The sequence below is a fragment of the Schistocerca nitens genome, chromosome 6 (genome assembly GCF_023898315.1).
Source record: "Schistocerca nitens isolate TAMUIC-IGC-003100 chromosome 6, iqSchNite1.1, whole genome shotgun sequence".
NCBI lineage: Eukaryota > Metazoa > Arthropoda > Insecta > Orthoptera > Acrididae > Schistocerca > Schistocerca nitens.
This window is the reverse complement of record NC_064619.1, coordinates 361522287-361540370: the sequence shown is the minus strand read 5'-3', so window position 1 is coordinate 361540370 and position 18084 is coordinate 361522287. Positions and strand designations below refer to the sequence as shown.

The 18084-nt window shown below is 38.3% G+C and overlaps 1 protein-coding gene across 1 annotated transcript in view; it reads right to left on the bottom strand.

Annotated features, from left to right (window-relative positions):
* LOC126263361 (neural-cadherin-like) overlaps positions 1–18084 on the bottom strand; it is a 454211-nt gene that overhangs the window by 63685 nt on the left and 372442 nt on the right. The window contains exons 19-20 of the mRNA XM_049960451.1: positions 17149–17335; positions 14723–14912 (exon numbers count right to left, since the gene is read on the bottom strand). Of these exons, the coding sequence (XP_049816408.1) occupies positions 14723–14912; positions 17149–17335 (377 nt within the window). The remainder of the gene's footprint in view (positions 1–14722; positions 14913–17148; positions 17336–18084) is intronic.

Sequence of the window (18084 nt, the reverse complement as noted above, 5' to 3'; positions counted from 1 at the left end):
ATACAGGAATGCAGCCAGGCAACACCTATGACAATTGTCAATATTTCGAGATATGCACATCCTACCATTTTTAAGGCATGAATGCAGCAAGGAAGTGCTGTGCAAGGGAACTGAAAAACCTCAATTTGAAGAATTTAATTTCAATGGTGTCCTTAATAACACTATTCCAATAGCTGGGAGTGCATTCCAGAATCTTCATGTTGTTATATTCCAAAGGATGACCATTGCTGAGGCAACTGCTCAGCTGTTGGAAAAGTTTGTGATGTCTATGCTCAGTATAATGGTTCTCCTTGGTCCTGGTGATCTAAACAAAATGTAATATGCCACAACTGCAGGGAATACAATATCCACCTTAGACAAACTGAAAGAGACTTAATCTTATATGGTGGCTAAAAAATACATTTCACATCATATTTCTGCAAAATATGACAAATACTGTTGGGAGTGCTTCCAGCATAAGGCAAAAAGGCTGTAAACTTTGGTCCCACCTCAGCATTATCATCATTCACCTGATGCATTGTCAATCAATAGTGCAATGCACATGTTATCATTATTTCAGTATAACTATTCTGACAAAAGATGTCTCTGAGATGGCCTAACTCATGCGACTAACTTTAAGGTCTAAAATGACCAGGCCCCTGTGAACCAAGGGATAAAACACCCCATCACATTGAGCCAGTTGGTGACAACTATCAGCCTTTAAATAGAAAGTGGTGTGATTTGGTTACCTATAAGCTGCATATTCCCATGTACAATCAGCCGTTTTCCTGACCAACACATCAAGAAAGAGAATGCAGCCATTTTTCCCACCTTCACTGTGAAACGAATATTCAGGTGAACTGAATCCAGATGTTCTAAAATGCCATTTAAATTCTTGCTATCACAAGGCCAAACAGCAAAAGTATTTTAAATATATTGAAAAAGGGGGGGGGTTAAAATAGTTCTGTTAATTCAGTGTCAAGCCTAACATCAATTAATCATAACAATTCAGACAGAGAATGCAAATAAACATACGAGTCATTCAAATGCAATCCTTCTAATTGGTGTAAGAAATATGTTGGGTTCTTAATGTGATACTCACATCGACCTACTATTGAGCTCAACAGAGTTTCAAGTGAGTTTTGCTATATGATATGTCATAGCAACAATGTTTCTCACAACAGGCCTAAGAAAAACGCCTCCGTTGTAGATCTTTGGGTGCTCATATACTCTAGTGGGGACCCCACAGTAAGAATTAAGACTCTTCGTAATCTCCTACAACAAGGAACTTTTCTTCGGAATGATCTTTCCTTTCTGGGGGACCAGAACCACACAGAATTCTTTTGAAAGAAATTTCTGCTGTTTGGTTGTTAAGGTACATCAGGCATATCTTGATGGTTCAACATGCACCTGAGAATGGCTAGAAAGCTGAAATCATGATTGTGTACAATACATGAGCAATTAACAGTCAAATGGTGGAAATTTCTTTCAAAACAGTTTCCTCAGGAGATTGATAGTCTTTCTCTCAACACTTTTTGTAGGGTCAGCACTGAGCCTATGATAAGCTGAATCAGAGAGTAGGCGCTGCACTTTTTAAACATAATCCAGCTTTTCCAACACCACTGTAGCACTGACCTTGTCCATGGGTAAAATAGCAACACATTGATACACTCTAAGTGAACATAAAGCAGCCCCCTCTCAGCTGCTGTTATATCAATCTTGGGTGAAGGTGCCCCAGTCAACACAACATGCTTCCTGCCTAAACTCCTCTGCAGCATTAGAAGGTACTTCAAAAACAGCCTGTTCAATGTACCTTATAAAATCAGTGACTGGTAAACACTCAGACATCAGAGCAAAATCTAAACCTTTCCCTACCACAGATAAAGCTCAGTCATGACAAATTTTTTCCCTGAGAATGAACCAGGACTGACAGTAATAGACAATCCTCTAATACCTGAAATAAGGAACCATTATGACATACTGTATCATCCATTTGCAAAACAGGAACACTTGCAAATTCATATTACCACAATGAAGCTATGGAAATGCTTAGGTTAGTGTTCACAGATGTTCAAATAACATACAGGAATGCAGCCAGGCAACACCTATGACAATTGTCAATATAATAATAGACTCTGAGCTACAGAAACATTCAGATTTCACGAAATGCCATACAGTTATAAAATGAAATTTATAGTCAGACTGTGACCATGAAGCACCATCCAGCCAACCCCAAGAAAATGGTGAAGTTTTTTGAGCAGTCAATAAATGAAGCCAAAATAACTCCTTGAAAACAAAATCCAACTGTTGGCACGTGAAATTGGCTAATCCAGCCTGTTGCTTGATGCTCTGCAAACTAAGGTTTTAAATTCCTTGTGTAGCACTTCTTTTGCAGCATTTGTCCTTAAAAATGACGGGGTGTGCACCAGTTGAAATATTGACAACTGTCAAAGACATAATCCAGATGCATTCGTCTAATTTATATGAACATTTTATATGCCAGTAGAAACTCATGTTTCACATTGTTTACAGATGAGTTCTTTCAACATGTAGGTAATGAAAATAATGATAATCCAGAGAGTATTCTTCTCAGAAAATTAAAATGGACAAATTACAATCTGTCACTGGAGAAAGTACACTTAGGATAACTAACAGTCTTTTTCATGATTTTGTAATAATAGTGGTAATAATAATTAATAAAGTAATAATTTCATTCTCATTAAACCAATACAGCAACAGGCAAAGTCAAATACATAGTACACTTGTTAAACTGATAAACGCAAAGGGATGGTGGACTAGCTACTGAAATTACAACATTAAATTAATGGATTCCTTTATGCCATAGAAAGGGTGGTGGCAGAAAGGGGATGGGGTGAGGTGAGGAGGGGGGGGGGCATAGAAGCAATTAACTTGTCATATGTTGTTGTTGTCTTCAGTTCAAAAACTGAATGGATGGAGCTCTCAGCATTACTGTATTTTGAGCAAGCCTCTTCATCTCCAAAGAACTACTGCAACTTACATTTGACTGAACCAGTATTTCGTACCTTGGTCCCCTCCATAACTTTTAGCCCTATACTTTTCTCCATTACCAAACTGATAATTCTGTTGTGTCTGAGGATGCATTCTATTGACTAATCCCTCTTTTGTAGACAAGTAGTGCCATAATGTTCTTTTTTCCTCAGTCTGAATCAGTATGTCTCCATTAGTCCCTCGATCTACCCACTAGTCCTTGGCATTTTTCTGTAGCACCATATATCAACAGGTTCTATTCCCATCTAGCCTGAACTGCTTAACATCCACATTCCACTTCCAAACAAGGATAGATGAAGACAGACAAATACTTCCAGAACCATTTTCCTGACTTAAATTTATAGTAGATGTTGACAACTTCATCTTATTCAGAAATACTTTTCATGCTATAGCAGTCTGCTTTTTATGTCTTCTTTACTTTGGCCATTGCCAGTTATTTCACTGCTCAAACAGCAAAACTCATCTTAAAGTTTTAGTGTCTCATTTCCTATTCCAATTCCTTCAGCATCACCTGAGTTAATTTGAATACATTTCATAACACTACTTTCACTTTTGTTGATATTCAGCTTATAACCCCTTCTCAAGGCACTATGAGTATAAATTCCATTCAATTGCTCTTCCAAGTCCTTTGCCACCTCTGGCAGAATCACAATGTCATACGCAAAACTTTAAGTACTTATTTCTTCTCCCTAAACTTTAACATCCTTTTCAAATTTCTCCTTGGATTCCATCACTGCTTGCTCAATTTACACATGGAATAACATCAGCAAGATGCAAAAACCTTGTGTCACTTCCTTCTCAACCATTACTTTTCATGACCTTCACCTTGTATAATTCCAGGTTGTAAACAAATTTTCACTACTATATTTTACCCTCGCTACCCTCAAAATAGTTTCGTGTTCCATGAATCATTCCTTTTGAACTGCAGTGAGTTATTTACAACAAACATTATGAGGGAATAAATGTACTGTGAGACAGTAGTCACCAGTATTAACTCCTTAGATAGATTCAAAGATGATTGTTGGTGAGCATCACATATTATTCTTGCGGCACTTTCTCAACAATGAAGACTTTCTTTCTTAAAAGCGAGTTAGAACAATATTCCATAAGACATTATTGAAGGAAACCATGCAAAATATATCAGCTTGTTGATTTGACTCTCCTTAATATTTGCAATGATTTGAAGTACAAATCAAGCTGAACTAAATTGTTTTAGGAAGAAAGATACTTTTCCAGTTTAAATTCAAATAAGTACCTTGAGAACACTGGTCTTCACCACAACTGGAACTAACAACTCACACCATCCTTGCATCATATGACAGGTGTGGAACCTCTAAGCTAACAAGCCACTGCAGAGAATAGTCCCTACAACATTTTCAAAAGCTTTCTCTAAAGCTGTTTTTGCTCTGGTCTTCAGTCTGAAGATTAGTTTGTTACAGCTTTCCATACTATTCTAACCTATACAATGCCCTTCTACATACCACAATGTACGTCCCTCTGAACATGGTTACTGTATTCATGCCTTGGTCTGTCCCTACAATCCTTAGCCACCACATTTTCTTCTGTTACCAAATTGACAACTCCTTCATGCCTCAGCATGTGCCCTATGAACCACCCCTTTATTTCAATCAAGGTGTGCCACAACTTACTTTCTCCCCAATCCAGTTCAGTTATTCAATATATCCACTTAATCTTCAGCATTTTTCTGTACCACCACATTCCAAAAACTCCTATTCTCTTCTTATCTGAACTAGTTATTGTCAACATTTCACTTCCATAAAAGATTAAACTCCTATCAAATACCTTAGCAAAGACTTTCTAACCCTTAAACTCATTTTGATGTTAACATGTGCCTCTTTTCCAGAAATGCTTTCCTTGCCTTTGCCTATCTGCATTTTACATCCTCTCTAATTTTGCCATTGTCAATTATTTCTCTGCCCAACCAGCAACACTAATCTACTACATTTAGCATCTCGTTTCCTAATTTAAGTCCCTCAGCATCAACTGATTCAAATCAATTACACTCCATTAACCTCACTTTACTTATATCAATGTTCATCTTATAATCCCTTTTGAAGACACTATGCATTCTGTTCTGTTCTGTTCTGACTCTTTGGTGTCTCTGACAGAATTATTACATTATAGTCTGCCTCAAAAGTTGAGTGATCAGTTTTGAAGCAGCCATAAAACTTACTTGCTGTACAATTGCAGCAAGGGGAGCATATCTGGCCAGTGATACGCAAATCTTATTTTTTCTGCTGCATTGTGTTTGTCAGTGCAAACTCAGATACTTAACAGTAATTTTTCTGTACAATTCCAATTTTTGTCATTGTCTTCTATAATGATTATAAATATACTATGTATTAAAAATAACAGAAGTTAGATTTGTTATGTAATTTACTTTTATTAATACAGACATTGTCTTCCATAAAAAAAGTGGCTCTTACAAGGAGATCAGCAGACCTTGTTTCAACTCTCAGATCTGTCAGATTCTTCTTAAAGTATTGTACCTCCCATCTCATCTACTTCCTCTATGCTTTCTGCAGTCTGTCATCTCATCCCCATCACCGCACAAGTTGCCAAAGCGGTGTCAACTCAGAAGACTTGCACTAGGTGACTGGTCTACCCAACAGGAGGCCCTAGCCACATGACTTTTCATTTCACGATGTTATAAACAAATATTAAAGTTTTTATTTTTTCACCATGAACTTGAATTTACTTGCAAAATTTATCTTTGGTTTCCTTTACTGCTAACTCAGTGCTACAGCCCTGTCTCACTTCCATCTCAACTACAGTTTCCTGCCATGCCCTTCTCTTATAACTGCAGTCTGGTTTATGTACTATTTGTAAATAATTTTCCACTCCCTGTATTTTATACCGCCTACCTTCATAATTTCAGAGTGTACTTCAGCCAACACTGTCAAAAGTTTTCTCCAACTCTACAAATGCTCTAAATATAGGTTTGCCTTTCCTTAATCTCTCTTCTCAAGATAAATCACAGGGTCAGTATTGCCTTGTGTGTTCCAACACTTTTCTGGAACTCAAATTGATCTTCCCCAAGGTCGGCTTGTACCAGTTTTTCCATTCTTCTCTAAATAATTTGTATCAATATTTTACAACCATAACTCATTAAATTAACAGTTCGATAGTATTCACAGCTGTCCACCCAGGCTTTCTTTGGATTTGGAACTATTACATTATTCTTCACATCTGAGGGTATTTTCCCCATCTTATGTATCTCATACACCATACAAAAGAGTTTTCTCATGACTGGCTCTTACAAGGAGATCAGCAGACCTTGTTTCAACTCTCAGCTCTGTCAGATTCTTCTCACAGTATTGTATCTCCCATCTCATCTCATCTCATGTACACCCTGCATATTGTGTGTTAAAATGCATGTTTAGAAATATCTTGTACAACTAGTGGCAGGTTATTAAACAATTTATGCCCTATTAATTCACAATCATTCACTGGTCTTGGTAATCTATCGGACGAGGTGTAAATATTTCTGTTGTTTTATATATTGTAACCACTGATGTTTCTGTAATGTTTTACTTTTGGCACCTTCTGCTTCAAATAAATTAAAACAGTGTGTGTGTGTATGAAAGGGGGGGGGGGAGAGGAGATGCACATCATGATATTTCTGCTTAGTAAACAAACAGAGGTTAAAAGCTTTATGCAAAGAGTCAGTAATTACTCGTTTGGCTTTTTACTGCAATTAAAAGATCTCATGAACAGAGTTGCTCCATTAGAAAATGCATAGAAAAAGTGGAAAATTAAGATGTAATGTAGACTACAGGAACATGTTCTTAAGTAATGAATCACTATAGATGACTTACCACTAAAATACTTCACATTTCATCATGAAGGTAACTTATCATGCACAACCAACAACTTGATAAAACTACCATTACCAGAGGGAAATTTGGCTTTTAAACTAAAATTATTTGCTTCTTCAATAAAATTCTTCAGGGTATCAGACCGCATTGTCATAATTTAAAATGCACCAACGTTTTGACCAGCGTTGCAGCTAGCCTTCATCAGGCTAGCTGCAACGCTGGTCGAAACGTTGGCGCATTTTAAATTATGACGATGCGGTCTGACACCCTGAAGAATTTTATTGAAGAAGACAATGGCCGCGGAAGCCTACGCTTACATAAAATTATTTGCTGTGTTTTGTTTCACTACCCAAAAATCCATGCGCTCTAAACCAACAAGATTTTGAGCAGTTATACTATCAACACAATTTTTCAGGTTATTGAGGTAACTGTAGCTGTGAAAGATTATAATTTTCCTGTTGAATCGATCTGTGACTAAGCATCACAGCCATAGAGCTTAAAAATTAGGTCAGATCAGTTATCATATGTCATTCCTTTCTTTAAGTACACAGACAACTTGCTTACAACTATCGAGAGAGGACTTTCAAAGTTTAAGTCTGTTGTGTCAAATACAATAAAAGTCCATCCAGTCTAGGAATCATACATATTGTCATGTCTAAATCACAATCAAGTCAAAATCCAGAGGCAGTATTACCAATGAAATTCAACAATTAGTATTGAAAACATATTTATTATTGACAACAACATACAACCAGAAGAGAACTGACTCCCTGGATGGAGAATGCAGCTATTTACACAAACATTGAATATTCCAGAATGCTGGTATATATACAAACATAGATATTCCAGAATAAACAAATTTACAAATGTCAGATATTTCTAAAAACCTCCCAGAAAAAATAAATACTAAATAACAAATAATTGTTTGTGATTGAGTTTGAAGTGACAACCCACAACATGCCATCCAGTGAGGCTAATAACAATGACATACTGCATGCACTGCAGCTTGCAGTGATGCTTCTGCTTCTGGAGAATCAGCAATCCACTGTTTCAGAAGTTCTCATTAGAGCCAACAACAGCACTCCGGTTCCACATCTTGACAATTATCCTGCATGCGGTGGCACTGGTGGATCCTTACAGTCTGATCATGTTTTTACACCCTCTTCAGTATGATCAGCATTGAAGGTAGCCCCTCCCATCAACAAACTCCATGTTCGTCAAGGGCCCTCATTTTCCGTGAACCTCCCGTTGTTGATTTGTACCTCTGGACTGTAGTATGGCTTCGTACAGAGGGCACTGATAACATCTCTAAAATTTTGTCTTCCATATCAAGAGTCATAATCCTCTATTTCATATATGACATCAGCAAGAATTGGAGGATGTGATACAGTCCACAGCCTCAAGGCCATGGAGCAGAAAGAATGGTGTATTGTGTTGCTTCACTGTATTATATATAATGTATCCCGATCTGCCTTTTCAGTACTAATGCACATAATAGAGTATATCTTCCAACATTTTATTAAAACATTTTGTGGGGTCAATTACCTGAAGATGGTAGGTGCATGCCATCCTGTGAGTGATGTAGCAATGTGAAATTATCTTTCATACTAGTCTCGACCGCGAAACTTTTCCACACTCAGAGATCATCATACGGGGTGCTCCACTCTTCAGGATAATGTCTTTTACATGGAACTTCACAATTACCAGGGCTTTGACAGTCAGCACAGCTTTCATGACAGCATAGCAGCTGAGGTAGTCAGTGCAGACTATTATCCACTGATTCCAATTTGTTGACTTTTGGAATGTTCCCAAGAGGTCAATGCCAGTTTGGTGGAATGGTTGTGCTCCAGGTGGGATTGGTACCAGATGCCCCATAGGTAACTGCAGCACATGATTTCATTGCTAGCAGTCCTTACAGAGGCTCACATAGTCTCTAGCAGATCAGTAGAGACCTGGCCAATTATACCTGCATCTGACTTGACTCTAGTCTTCAGGAATGTTGCCGCATTGTGCAAACAATTCAGGATTGCCACCTGCAGATGAGCTGGGATGACGAACAACCATTTCTGCTTCACTGTACTATATTTCCTCTCATACAGTATTCTGCTTATTAAATAGAATTCTCCTTTGGTCAGCTCCTCATTCTTCACAACTTCTATGGTTTTCAGCAATGCTGGATCTTCCCTCTAATCAGCAGCAATGTCATTTAATGTAGAAATGAGATTTTGTCCATGCTACTATGTTTTGCTGAAGGATTCCTTAAAAGGCAGTCAGCATCCTTGTGTGCTGTATTCCTTTTTTATACTACGGAGATTTACTCTTGAACCCTCAGTGCCCATCAAACCAGTTCACTAGATGGCTAGTCAGCCAGCACAGAGAATGGTGATTTGTCACAATGATGAATAGTTTGCCAACTGGATCTTGTTGATGGCCCAAACAACTGCAAGGCACTCTTTCTCAGTTGTAGAGCAGTGCTATGGAAGCATAAACAAGTAGAACTGATGTAAAGCTCTGCCTCACATTCTTGTCATACAGTGCTAGATCTGGAGGTGTTAGCTCCTCCTTAAGGTCAAGGAAAGATCTTTTTTGCCCATTGTTCCAAGAAAATCAGGCATCTCTCTGCAGCAGTTCTTGCAAAGGCCATGCCTTAGTACAGAAGATCTTCATGAATCACCAATAGTAAGAGAACATCTGAGAAAACTTCACACATTATGAACATGGCAAGAAGTTGGAAAAACTATGACTGCTCTAATTTTCTCTGGGTGGGGATGGGCTCCATTGTCATTCTCCACAAGCCCCAAGATTTTTATTTCCAAGGTGACAAGGAAGCATTTTTTTTGGATTCAGTCAAAGAACTGCTGTCTGAATACACTTCTAGACAGTTGTTAGCTGGCTAAGACGTTCTTATGTCTTAGAAAAATTGATAATGTCATCCAGATAGCAAAGACATGTCCATTTAACATGTCACATCAAGTTGTCCCTCATACTTTCAAAGGTGGCTGGAGTGTTACACTGTCCAAAGGGCATAACTTTAAACTCAAAGAGGAAGTGAGGAATCATGAAGGCAGTCTTTCTCCAGTCATCCTTTCAAACCTCAGTTTTCCAGTAACTTGTCTGCATGTCCATAGCTGATAAACACTTGGTTTGCTTTCAAGCAGTCTATCGTGTCATCACCGTGTGACAGTAGATATACATCGTTCTTCAATGTTTTGTTCACTTATCTGCACTCGATGCAAAAACACCACATGCCATCCATCTTCTTGCCCAAGAACCAGAGGAGAGGACCAAGGACACTCTGAAGGTTCAGTGTTCAAACCACTAGTTACAAGTCTTTTCTGCTTTTGAAATGCCTCTTGTCTCCAGCATATTTCTGACTTTGATATCCTGTTCACAGTGCTTATCTTTCCTGATACAGCTTCCCAAATACTTGAATGTTTCCATCAGTTCTATGGTTTGTGAAACTATTATATTTCACTCTTCTTTTCTTTAAGGTACAACCACATCTTAGATTTTCTTTCTGTTTACTTTAATACCATATGATACACAAGTTTCATTGAGATCATTTAGCGTTTGAATCTATGTCTTGATTTTCTGCAAGGATCGCCATGTCATGCACATATCTTATGGATTCTATTTTCTGTACATCTATCCTGATGTCTCTTTCCCCATCCAAAGAACTTTTCACTATTTCCTCCAAATAAATGTTTGATAGGATTGGTGAGCGACAACGTACCTGTTGACCCCTCTCATTGTCTTTCAAAGTCTCACTTCCTACTCACATTTTTATTTTCAGATTCCAGTATAGATTTGCAATCATAACATGTAAATTATAGATTTGTTTGTTTGTTAAGTATGCAATATAACACCTGAATAATGAATCAAAACAATAATGGTAATATCCAAGTCGAAAGTGCTTTAAACAATTCGGCATACATTTACTCTCTTATGGAGTCTGTCACCAGTCTAGGGTGTGTGTGTGTGTGTGTGTGTGTGTGTGTGTGTGTCTGTGATGGCAGCAAGATAACACCTTATCACTGAGAAAGTGTGTATAATTTTAAAATTGACTCATTCCACATCACACAGACATCACAATTATGATCCATAGATAATGCCAACAGCTACACTAAGTGGTATCTCATGTGTAAAGCAGTTTGTGTTAAGCAAGTATTCATTCCACTCCAAAAAGTTTTAATAATGATACATTTTTAAATAATTTTAATCAATGTTTTTACCAAACATAAAATCTTGTAATAAGACAAAATGCAGAGCATATAAAGCTCAGAAATGTAGGTCACAAACATCTCAAATAATTTAAATCAATGTTTTTGCCAAACATTAAATCTTGTAGTAAGACAAAATGCAGAGCAAATAAAGCTCAGAATTGAGTCTGTTTAATCATACTGATTTTGTCCTTTTCAGTGTGAAGACTCATTAAAGGCAACTCTCCTTGCAACCCTATCCTATGGTAACCTTTCAATCTCTGCATGACTATTACAACATGAAACTCCTTGATGCTGCTAATTGTAGTTAAGCTTTGTTCAAATAGTGGATTTTTACCTCCTCTCCCTACTCCCCCTACAAACACACACTCTTTCCTCCATCAACAGACTTGATGCCTAAGAATATATTCTCTTACTGAAGGTTGTTCCATTTTTGTCCCATGGGGCAAAGGCATACACATGCACTCATCAAATTGCCAGGAGTAGCTAGTATAGGCTATCTGCCATCTCACAATAAATACTTTCTAAAAAGTCTCCCTAATGCTTACATTCATTGTAAATGTTAACACATAATTTTTTTTTAGAAAAGGTACTGTTGCATGTCTCCATTTTCTATTCTCTTTACTTGTCAGTTAATTTCCTCCCCAAATATCACAACCCATCTATTGATTGAATTCAACCACTTTACATTATCTTCTTTTTTTGTCATTCATCTTGTAATTTCTTTTCAAGGCACTGTCCATTATGATTCAACTGATCACCAAATCCTTTGATCTCTGATTGAATTATACTGTCATTGCAAACCATGAAGTTTTTATTTTTTTGCACTGAACTTTAATTAACTTATCAAACTTCTTAATACTTTCCTTTACTGCTTGATCAACAAACAGATTGAATAACATCTGGGGTATGCTACAACCCTGCCTCACTCTCTTCCCAACTACTGCTTCCACTTCATATTCTGCTATTTAAATGATATAAGAATGAATTTTATTGCATTTATGGAACAAGTTTAGATTCCACTGTTAAAGATAATGACAGTTTGAACTCGGCAAAGGTAAGCTCAGCTTCCATTTCAAAATAATCCTACAATTTCCTGCTACCATCAAAATGTCAGAGTGTATTCTAGGCAACAGTGTTATCAGCTTTCCTTAAATCTAAGAAGTAAAGCTGTCATCAGTTTAAATACTGGTTTGAGCACCACAGTGCTTTACTAAGCACTGTCCTGTAGGTCGTGGTATACAACTGCCTTCCACTAAACTTTGAACTAGCTTAGCCATTCAGTTATACGGGAATCTACAGTTTAATGTTAACTTCGGGCTCTGGCACTATTTGTCAATTTTTACATTAACAAAACATTGCAACTAGTAAAAGACATGATAAGTGGCAGATAGAACAAATAGGACTGACCAGAGATCTAATGCTATAAATGGAGTTTTCTGTTTTTCAATCTATCTTAAAAAAAAGTCTTAATATCATAACCTCACATTTTCTAACATTTCTGTAGAGCCTAAACTGAGCTTCCTCAACAATGGCTTCTACCAGTCTTTCCTTTCTTTTGTAGATAACTCATGTTAATATTTGACAACCACGACTTACCGTATTCAACTGAAGGTTCAGCAATATTCACACCTGTCAGCAATTATTTTCATTGAAAATGGTTTCATTATATTATTTTTGAGGCCTGAGGGTATTTTGACTGTCTCACATATCTTGCATACAAGGTGGAATAGTTCTTTCTTGGTAAATTCTCCCAAGGAACTCAATGATGCTGAGGTTAGTCCTCCACTCTAAATGCCTTTCTTTGACCTAGGTCTTTTGGTACTCTATGGGATTTTTTTTATAGTATCACACCTCTCATCTCATTTTCATCTACTGTCTCTTCCTTTTTCCTAATATTTCCTTTTAACTCCTTTCCTTTGTGTAGCACTTTTATAGATTTCTTTCAGTTTTCAGCTTCCCTTTCTTTTCTTAGCATTGGCTTGCCACTTGAGCTCTTCACATTCATGCAGCTGTGTCTCTTTTGTCCAACAGTATCACTGTTTTCCTATATGTGGCATTTATCTTGCTCATGCTCATGCATGTCCTGCAACTTTGCATTTCTGTTCGAGCAATTTCTGCTTTGCAGTTTTACACTACTTGTCATTCCCACTTTTTAGAAATCTGTATTCCCTTTCAGCTTATTCATTTGCTGCATTTTTTTATTTTCTCCTCTTGTCACTTAAATTTAATTACTATGGGGCATTGTCTCTTTCCCTATTAGTTCCTCTGCTGTCTTCATTATGTGATCTCTAAAGGTACTCATTTATCTTCTAACATGTTCCTTTCCCCTGTTCTAGTCAATAGCTGCCTTATCCCACTTGCACCTCCTTAATTTACTATGTTTCTATAATTTCTTCAGCTCTAATCTAAAGTTCATGACCAAAAATTTGTGGCCAGAATCCACAAATACTCTTGGAAATATTTCTCAGACTAAAATTTGGTTTCTAAATCCCTGTCTTATGATTATATAATTTATCTGTAACACTGTGGTGTCTCCATGTCTCATCCACGTACAAAACCTTATTTTATGATTTTTAAAGCAAATGTTTGCAATTATTAAGTTGTCCACTGCATAATTCTACCAGATGGTTACCCCTTTCATTCATTTTCTCCCAGTCCATGTTTTATTATCATTCCTTCTCTTCCTCCAACACAATTACATTTTGTCTCCTATAACTCTATGAAAAATCTATTTTAGCATGCCATATTTATTATTTTCAGTATTTTCATCATCTGTAAACTGAGTAGGAGTACAAGAGTCTGGCTGTTATCTTACCAGGAATTATTGATCAAATGAAGAACAGTAGAACATAGAAACATTCTACTTATTGTCTGTAAAGAGAAATTCGTTCCAAACATTGGTTTTGAGTGACAAATTGTCTTTATGTTATTCTTCACATGCAATAGCTAAGTCTGCTTAATTATGTTGCTCCACATGATGCTCTCTCTCTCTCTCTCTCTCTCTCTCTCTCTCTCTCTCTCTGTGTGTGTGTGTGTGTGTGTGTGTGAGAGAGAGAGAGAGAGAGAGAGAGAGAGAGAGAGAGAGGCAGACTCAATTTTCAGTAAGTACATTTATGTGCAATACTTGTTCATATCCACATTATGGAAAGTTGCTACTTACCATATAGTAGAGATGCTGAGTCGCAGATAGGCACAACAAAAAGACTCTCACAATTACAGCTTTTGGCCATGGGCTTTTGTCAACAACGGACATACATATGCGCACACACACACGCACACACACACACTCAAATGCAATTCACACACATTCTGTGGTTTCAGTTACCTGAGACTGCTGTCATGTGTGTCAGTTGCTTTTGCATGAGAGTGTGTGTGATTGTGTGTGTGTGTGTGTGTGTGTGTGTGTGTGTGTGGGTGGGTGTGTGCGCGCACGTGCACATGTGTGTCTATTGTTGACAAAGGCCCATGGGCAAAAACTTTAATTGTGAGAGTCTTTTTGTTGTGCCTACCTGCGCTCAGCATCTCCACTATATGGTGAGTAGCAACTTTCCTTCCAAAATATTGTTACATTCCATCCTGGGTTTTCCATTGTTTGACTTGTTCATATCAAATAACTTTGTAGTAAAGCTACTGACACTGGCAAATACTTACGCACACTCATACTCATTCCAGAGATCAACACATACGAATGGCTCAGGGCATACAATGTTGATACAAGGACCATTTGAAAAGCATTTGTAACCCAAATTCTTTGACATAGTAGCTTGTCCCCACTGAGTTCCATTAACAGCAGGTGGCAGAGGTAATTGTTTCCCTTCAAGTTTGATGTCCTCCATACAACCTTGATCAAAAAAGATTACAGGAATAATCTTTAGTTATTTAAATTATAAAAGACTATATTTATTGCATCTGTACAACAGTTTGGATACTGGTACCAAAATGAACCACAATAAGTACAGTCTTTTGGAAGCAAAGGTAACCTCAGTTCCCATTTAAAAACAAACCAAGAATTTTAAATTTACTTACTATAATGAAACGAATTTTGCAGACAACAATAAAATATTTTTATTGATAGTTCATTCTTGGAAAACATAAGACCCCATTCATTTCTATACTAAAATAAATTACACCTATTGCTATTTATACAAGTAGGAAGAAAATCGTTCTGAAATAGCGGATGAATATCACTGAGTCACAGCTGGAATTGGTCGACTCATGTAAATGCCTCAGAGTATCACTCTGTAAAGGTAATGGAATGTAGTCAAATCAGCTGATGCTGGGGGAATTAGATTAGGAAATGAGACACTTAAAGTCACAGATAGTTTTGCTATTTTGGCAGTAAGATAACTGGTCAAGGCTGAATTTAAGATAACATAAAATATAGAAATAAAGGAGATGACTCACCGAAAGGCAGAAGCACTGTGTCATTGATAGGTACACAAAAAAAGGTATAGAGCTTGACCAGCTTTCAAAATGCACTTCCTTTTTCAGGTTTGTAGGAACACCATGCACACAGATGCTCATACAGTGGCTCACATGCACACACCTGTTCCCTACATTGTGCTCAGTTGACTTCAGATGCTTTTCTGGCCCACGGTGAGTTTGCTGGGGTGAGATGACGGTTTGGGGTGGGATGAGGTGGGGTAGGGTGGGGTGGGGTGGGCTAAGGGAGGGAGAGAGACAAGCTGCAGGGAGGGGGTTAGGAAGAAGTGTCTAGCAGGTCGTGGGAGAGTGGGGAGACTGTGGGCTAGCAATTGGTGCAGGTAGAGAGGAGAGTTGGCAGACAGCCAGGAACTTAATTTCGTAGCCTAGGATGAGAGATAACAGCATGCATCTAGCTAATGTGGCAACACAAATTGGGTGGGGGTTCTGTGGCAGGGGAGCAGCCATTGAAATCTTGCATGTTGTGCCACTGGGTGGTCCACCTTGTTTTTAGCAACCGTTGGGTGGTAACCAATAATTCTAGTTGACAGGTGGTTTGTTGTGATACCAGTTTAAATTGCTGCGCAGTGGATGCAGCAGAGCTGGTATATAACATGGCTGCTTTCACAGGTGGCCTTTGTGAGGCCTTCACAATTCTGGGTGAGGGAGTTTCTCATCACTTTAGATGCATTTACCATTGGTGACTAGGCTCTATACGACAGTTTTTTTGGTGTGGAACAGGTGGCAGCTCTCAATGTTCAGGTACTGTTGATGATTGGTGGGTCTGATGTGGACTGAAGTGTGGATGGAGCCATCTGGGAGGAGAAGATTGACATTAGGTAGGTGGCACAATGGGTGGAGGAAGACCAGGTTAAGTGGATGGGGGAGAAGGGGTTGAGGTTGAGGAGGAATGAGGATAAGGTGTCCTGATCTTTGGTCCAGATAATAGAGATGTCATCAATAAACCTGAACCAGAGCTAGGGTTTGAGTTATTGGGAGGCTAGGAATGTTTCCTTTGTATGTAATGTATTGTAAGTTAACCAGGGACGTAGAAAAGATGGAGAGGCTCCATCCCCACCGCAACCGCAGTGGTCCACAACCCCACGATGACTACCGCAGTCCACTTCATCCCTCCGCCGCCCTACGCCGAACCCAGGGTTATTGTGTGGTTTGACCCCTGTGGACCCCCCAGGGAACGTCTCACACCGGACGTAACCCCTATGTTTATGTGGTAGAGTAATAGTGGTGTACGCATATGTGGAGAACTTGTTTGTGCAGCAATCAACATAGTGTAACTGAGGCGGAATAAGGGGAACCAGCCCACATTCGTCGAGGCAGATGGAAAACCACCTAAAAACCATCCACAGACTGGCCAGTTCACTGGACCTCGACACAAATCCACAGGGCAGATTCATGCCAGGGACGAGGCGCTCCTTCCTGCCTGGAAAGCCGTGCATTAGACCGCACAGCCAACCGGGCGGACTCATGTTTCCCTTAGGTGGCCCATAAAGAGATCTGCGTAGGAGGATGCCATGCTGGTGCACAGGGCTGTATTACAAATTTGCGTGTTATTGTGCTCATTTTGTGGGCATGATAATAGTTATGATGATGATAATGTTGATAATATTAATTGTAATATGGTATTATGTACTTACCTTTCTGGTAGTCATTGTGAACTTCAAATGTATGAACACCTGTATACTCAGCCTTTCCTCCAACATAAACACCTTCCTGTCTATCCACAACCAAAAGCTGATGGCCACTGAACTTGAAACTTTCATTGTATCGTAAACCTTCTCCATCATCAAGTATCAAAACAGAAACTGATCCATAACGAGTCACCTGCCAAATTTTTGGAAGAAAGAAAACAATGTAAGAGAAATAAAGCATAACTGAGAAGAGGCTATCGCTCATCATTGTGTAGTTTAATGTACAATGGTGTACTTTTCATGTAACCAACAATTTATTAGCCATGTGATACATCTAAGGATTAAAACAAATTTGTCTGAGACAATACAGAGCACATAACAGCTGATAGTACATCACAATACCACACGATAACAGATAGCAAAAATAATGATTTTAGATTATGGGGGACAAAGTTCCATATCACTGCATTACAAGCATAAAATGAATGCCTTAGCACACACTAATGTTTCGTGAGTATGGGAGTATGTCTGTTCTGTTTGCATCAAGAAAGAAGAAAGCACTACATACATATGAGTGATCAGGTACTTTTGACCTGTGAGGGAGTATTTTTATTGCATCTAACCAGTGCATTTGTGAAGTTATTGTGAAAATGCTATTAACATGCAACATTTTAGTTTTGGGGAGCACGTGGATATTGTGTGGTGTTCATGCCACATTCCTACCAGCATTTATTGCATTTTTGCTGCTATGTTTTAACACACGTATAGGAAGATTTTGGTATAGAAGGCTAGCAACTAGGTAGGATCATAAGGCAAATTCATCAAACGATGCATCAGATGGCCACATAGCATGAGAACAGCCGAATGACCAAGAGCCATAATGCACTGGAACAAAGAGGGACAGTGGAGATTCACCAAGAATGCTGGGCACTAATAAGCAAA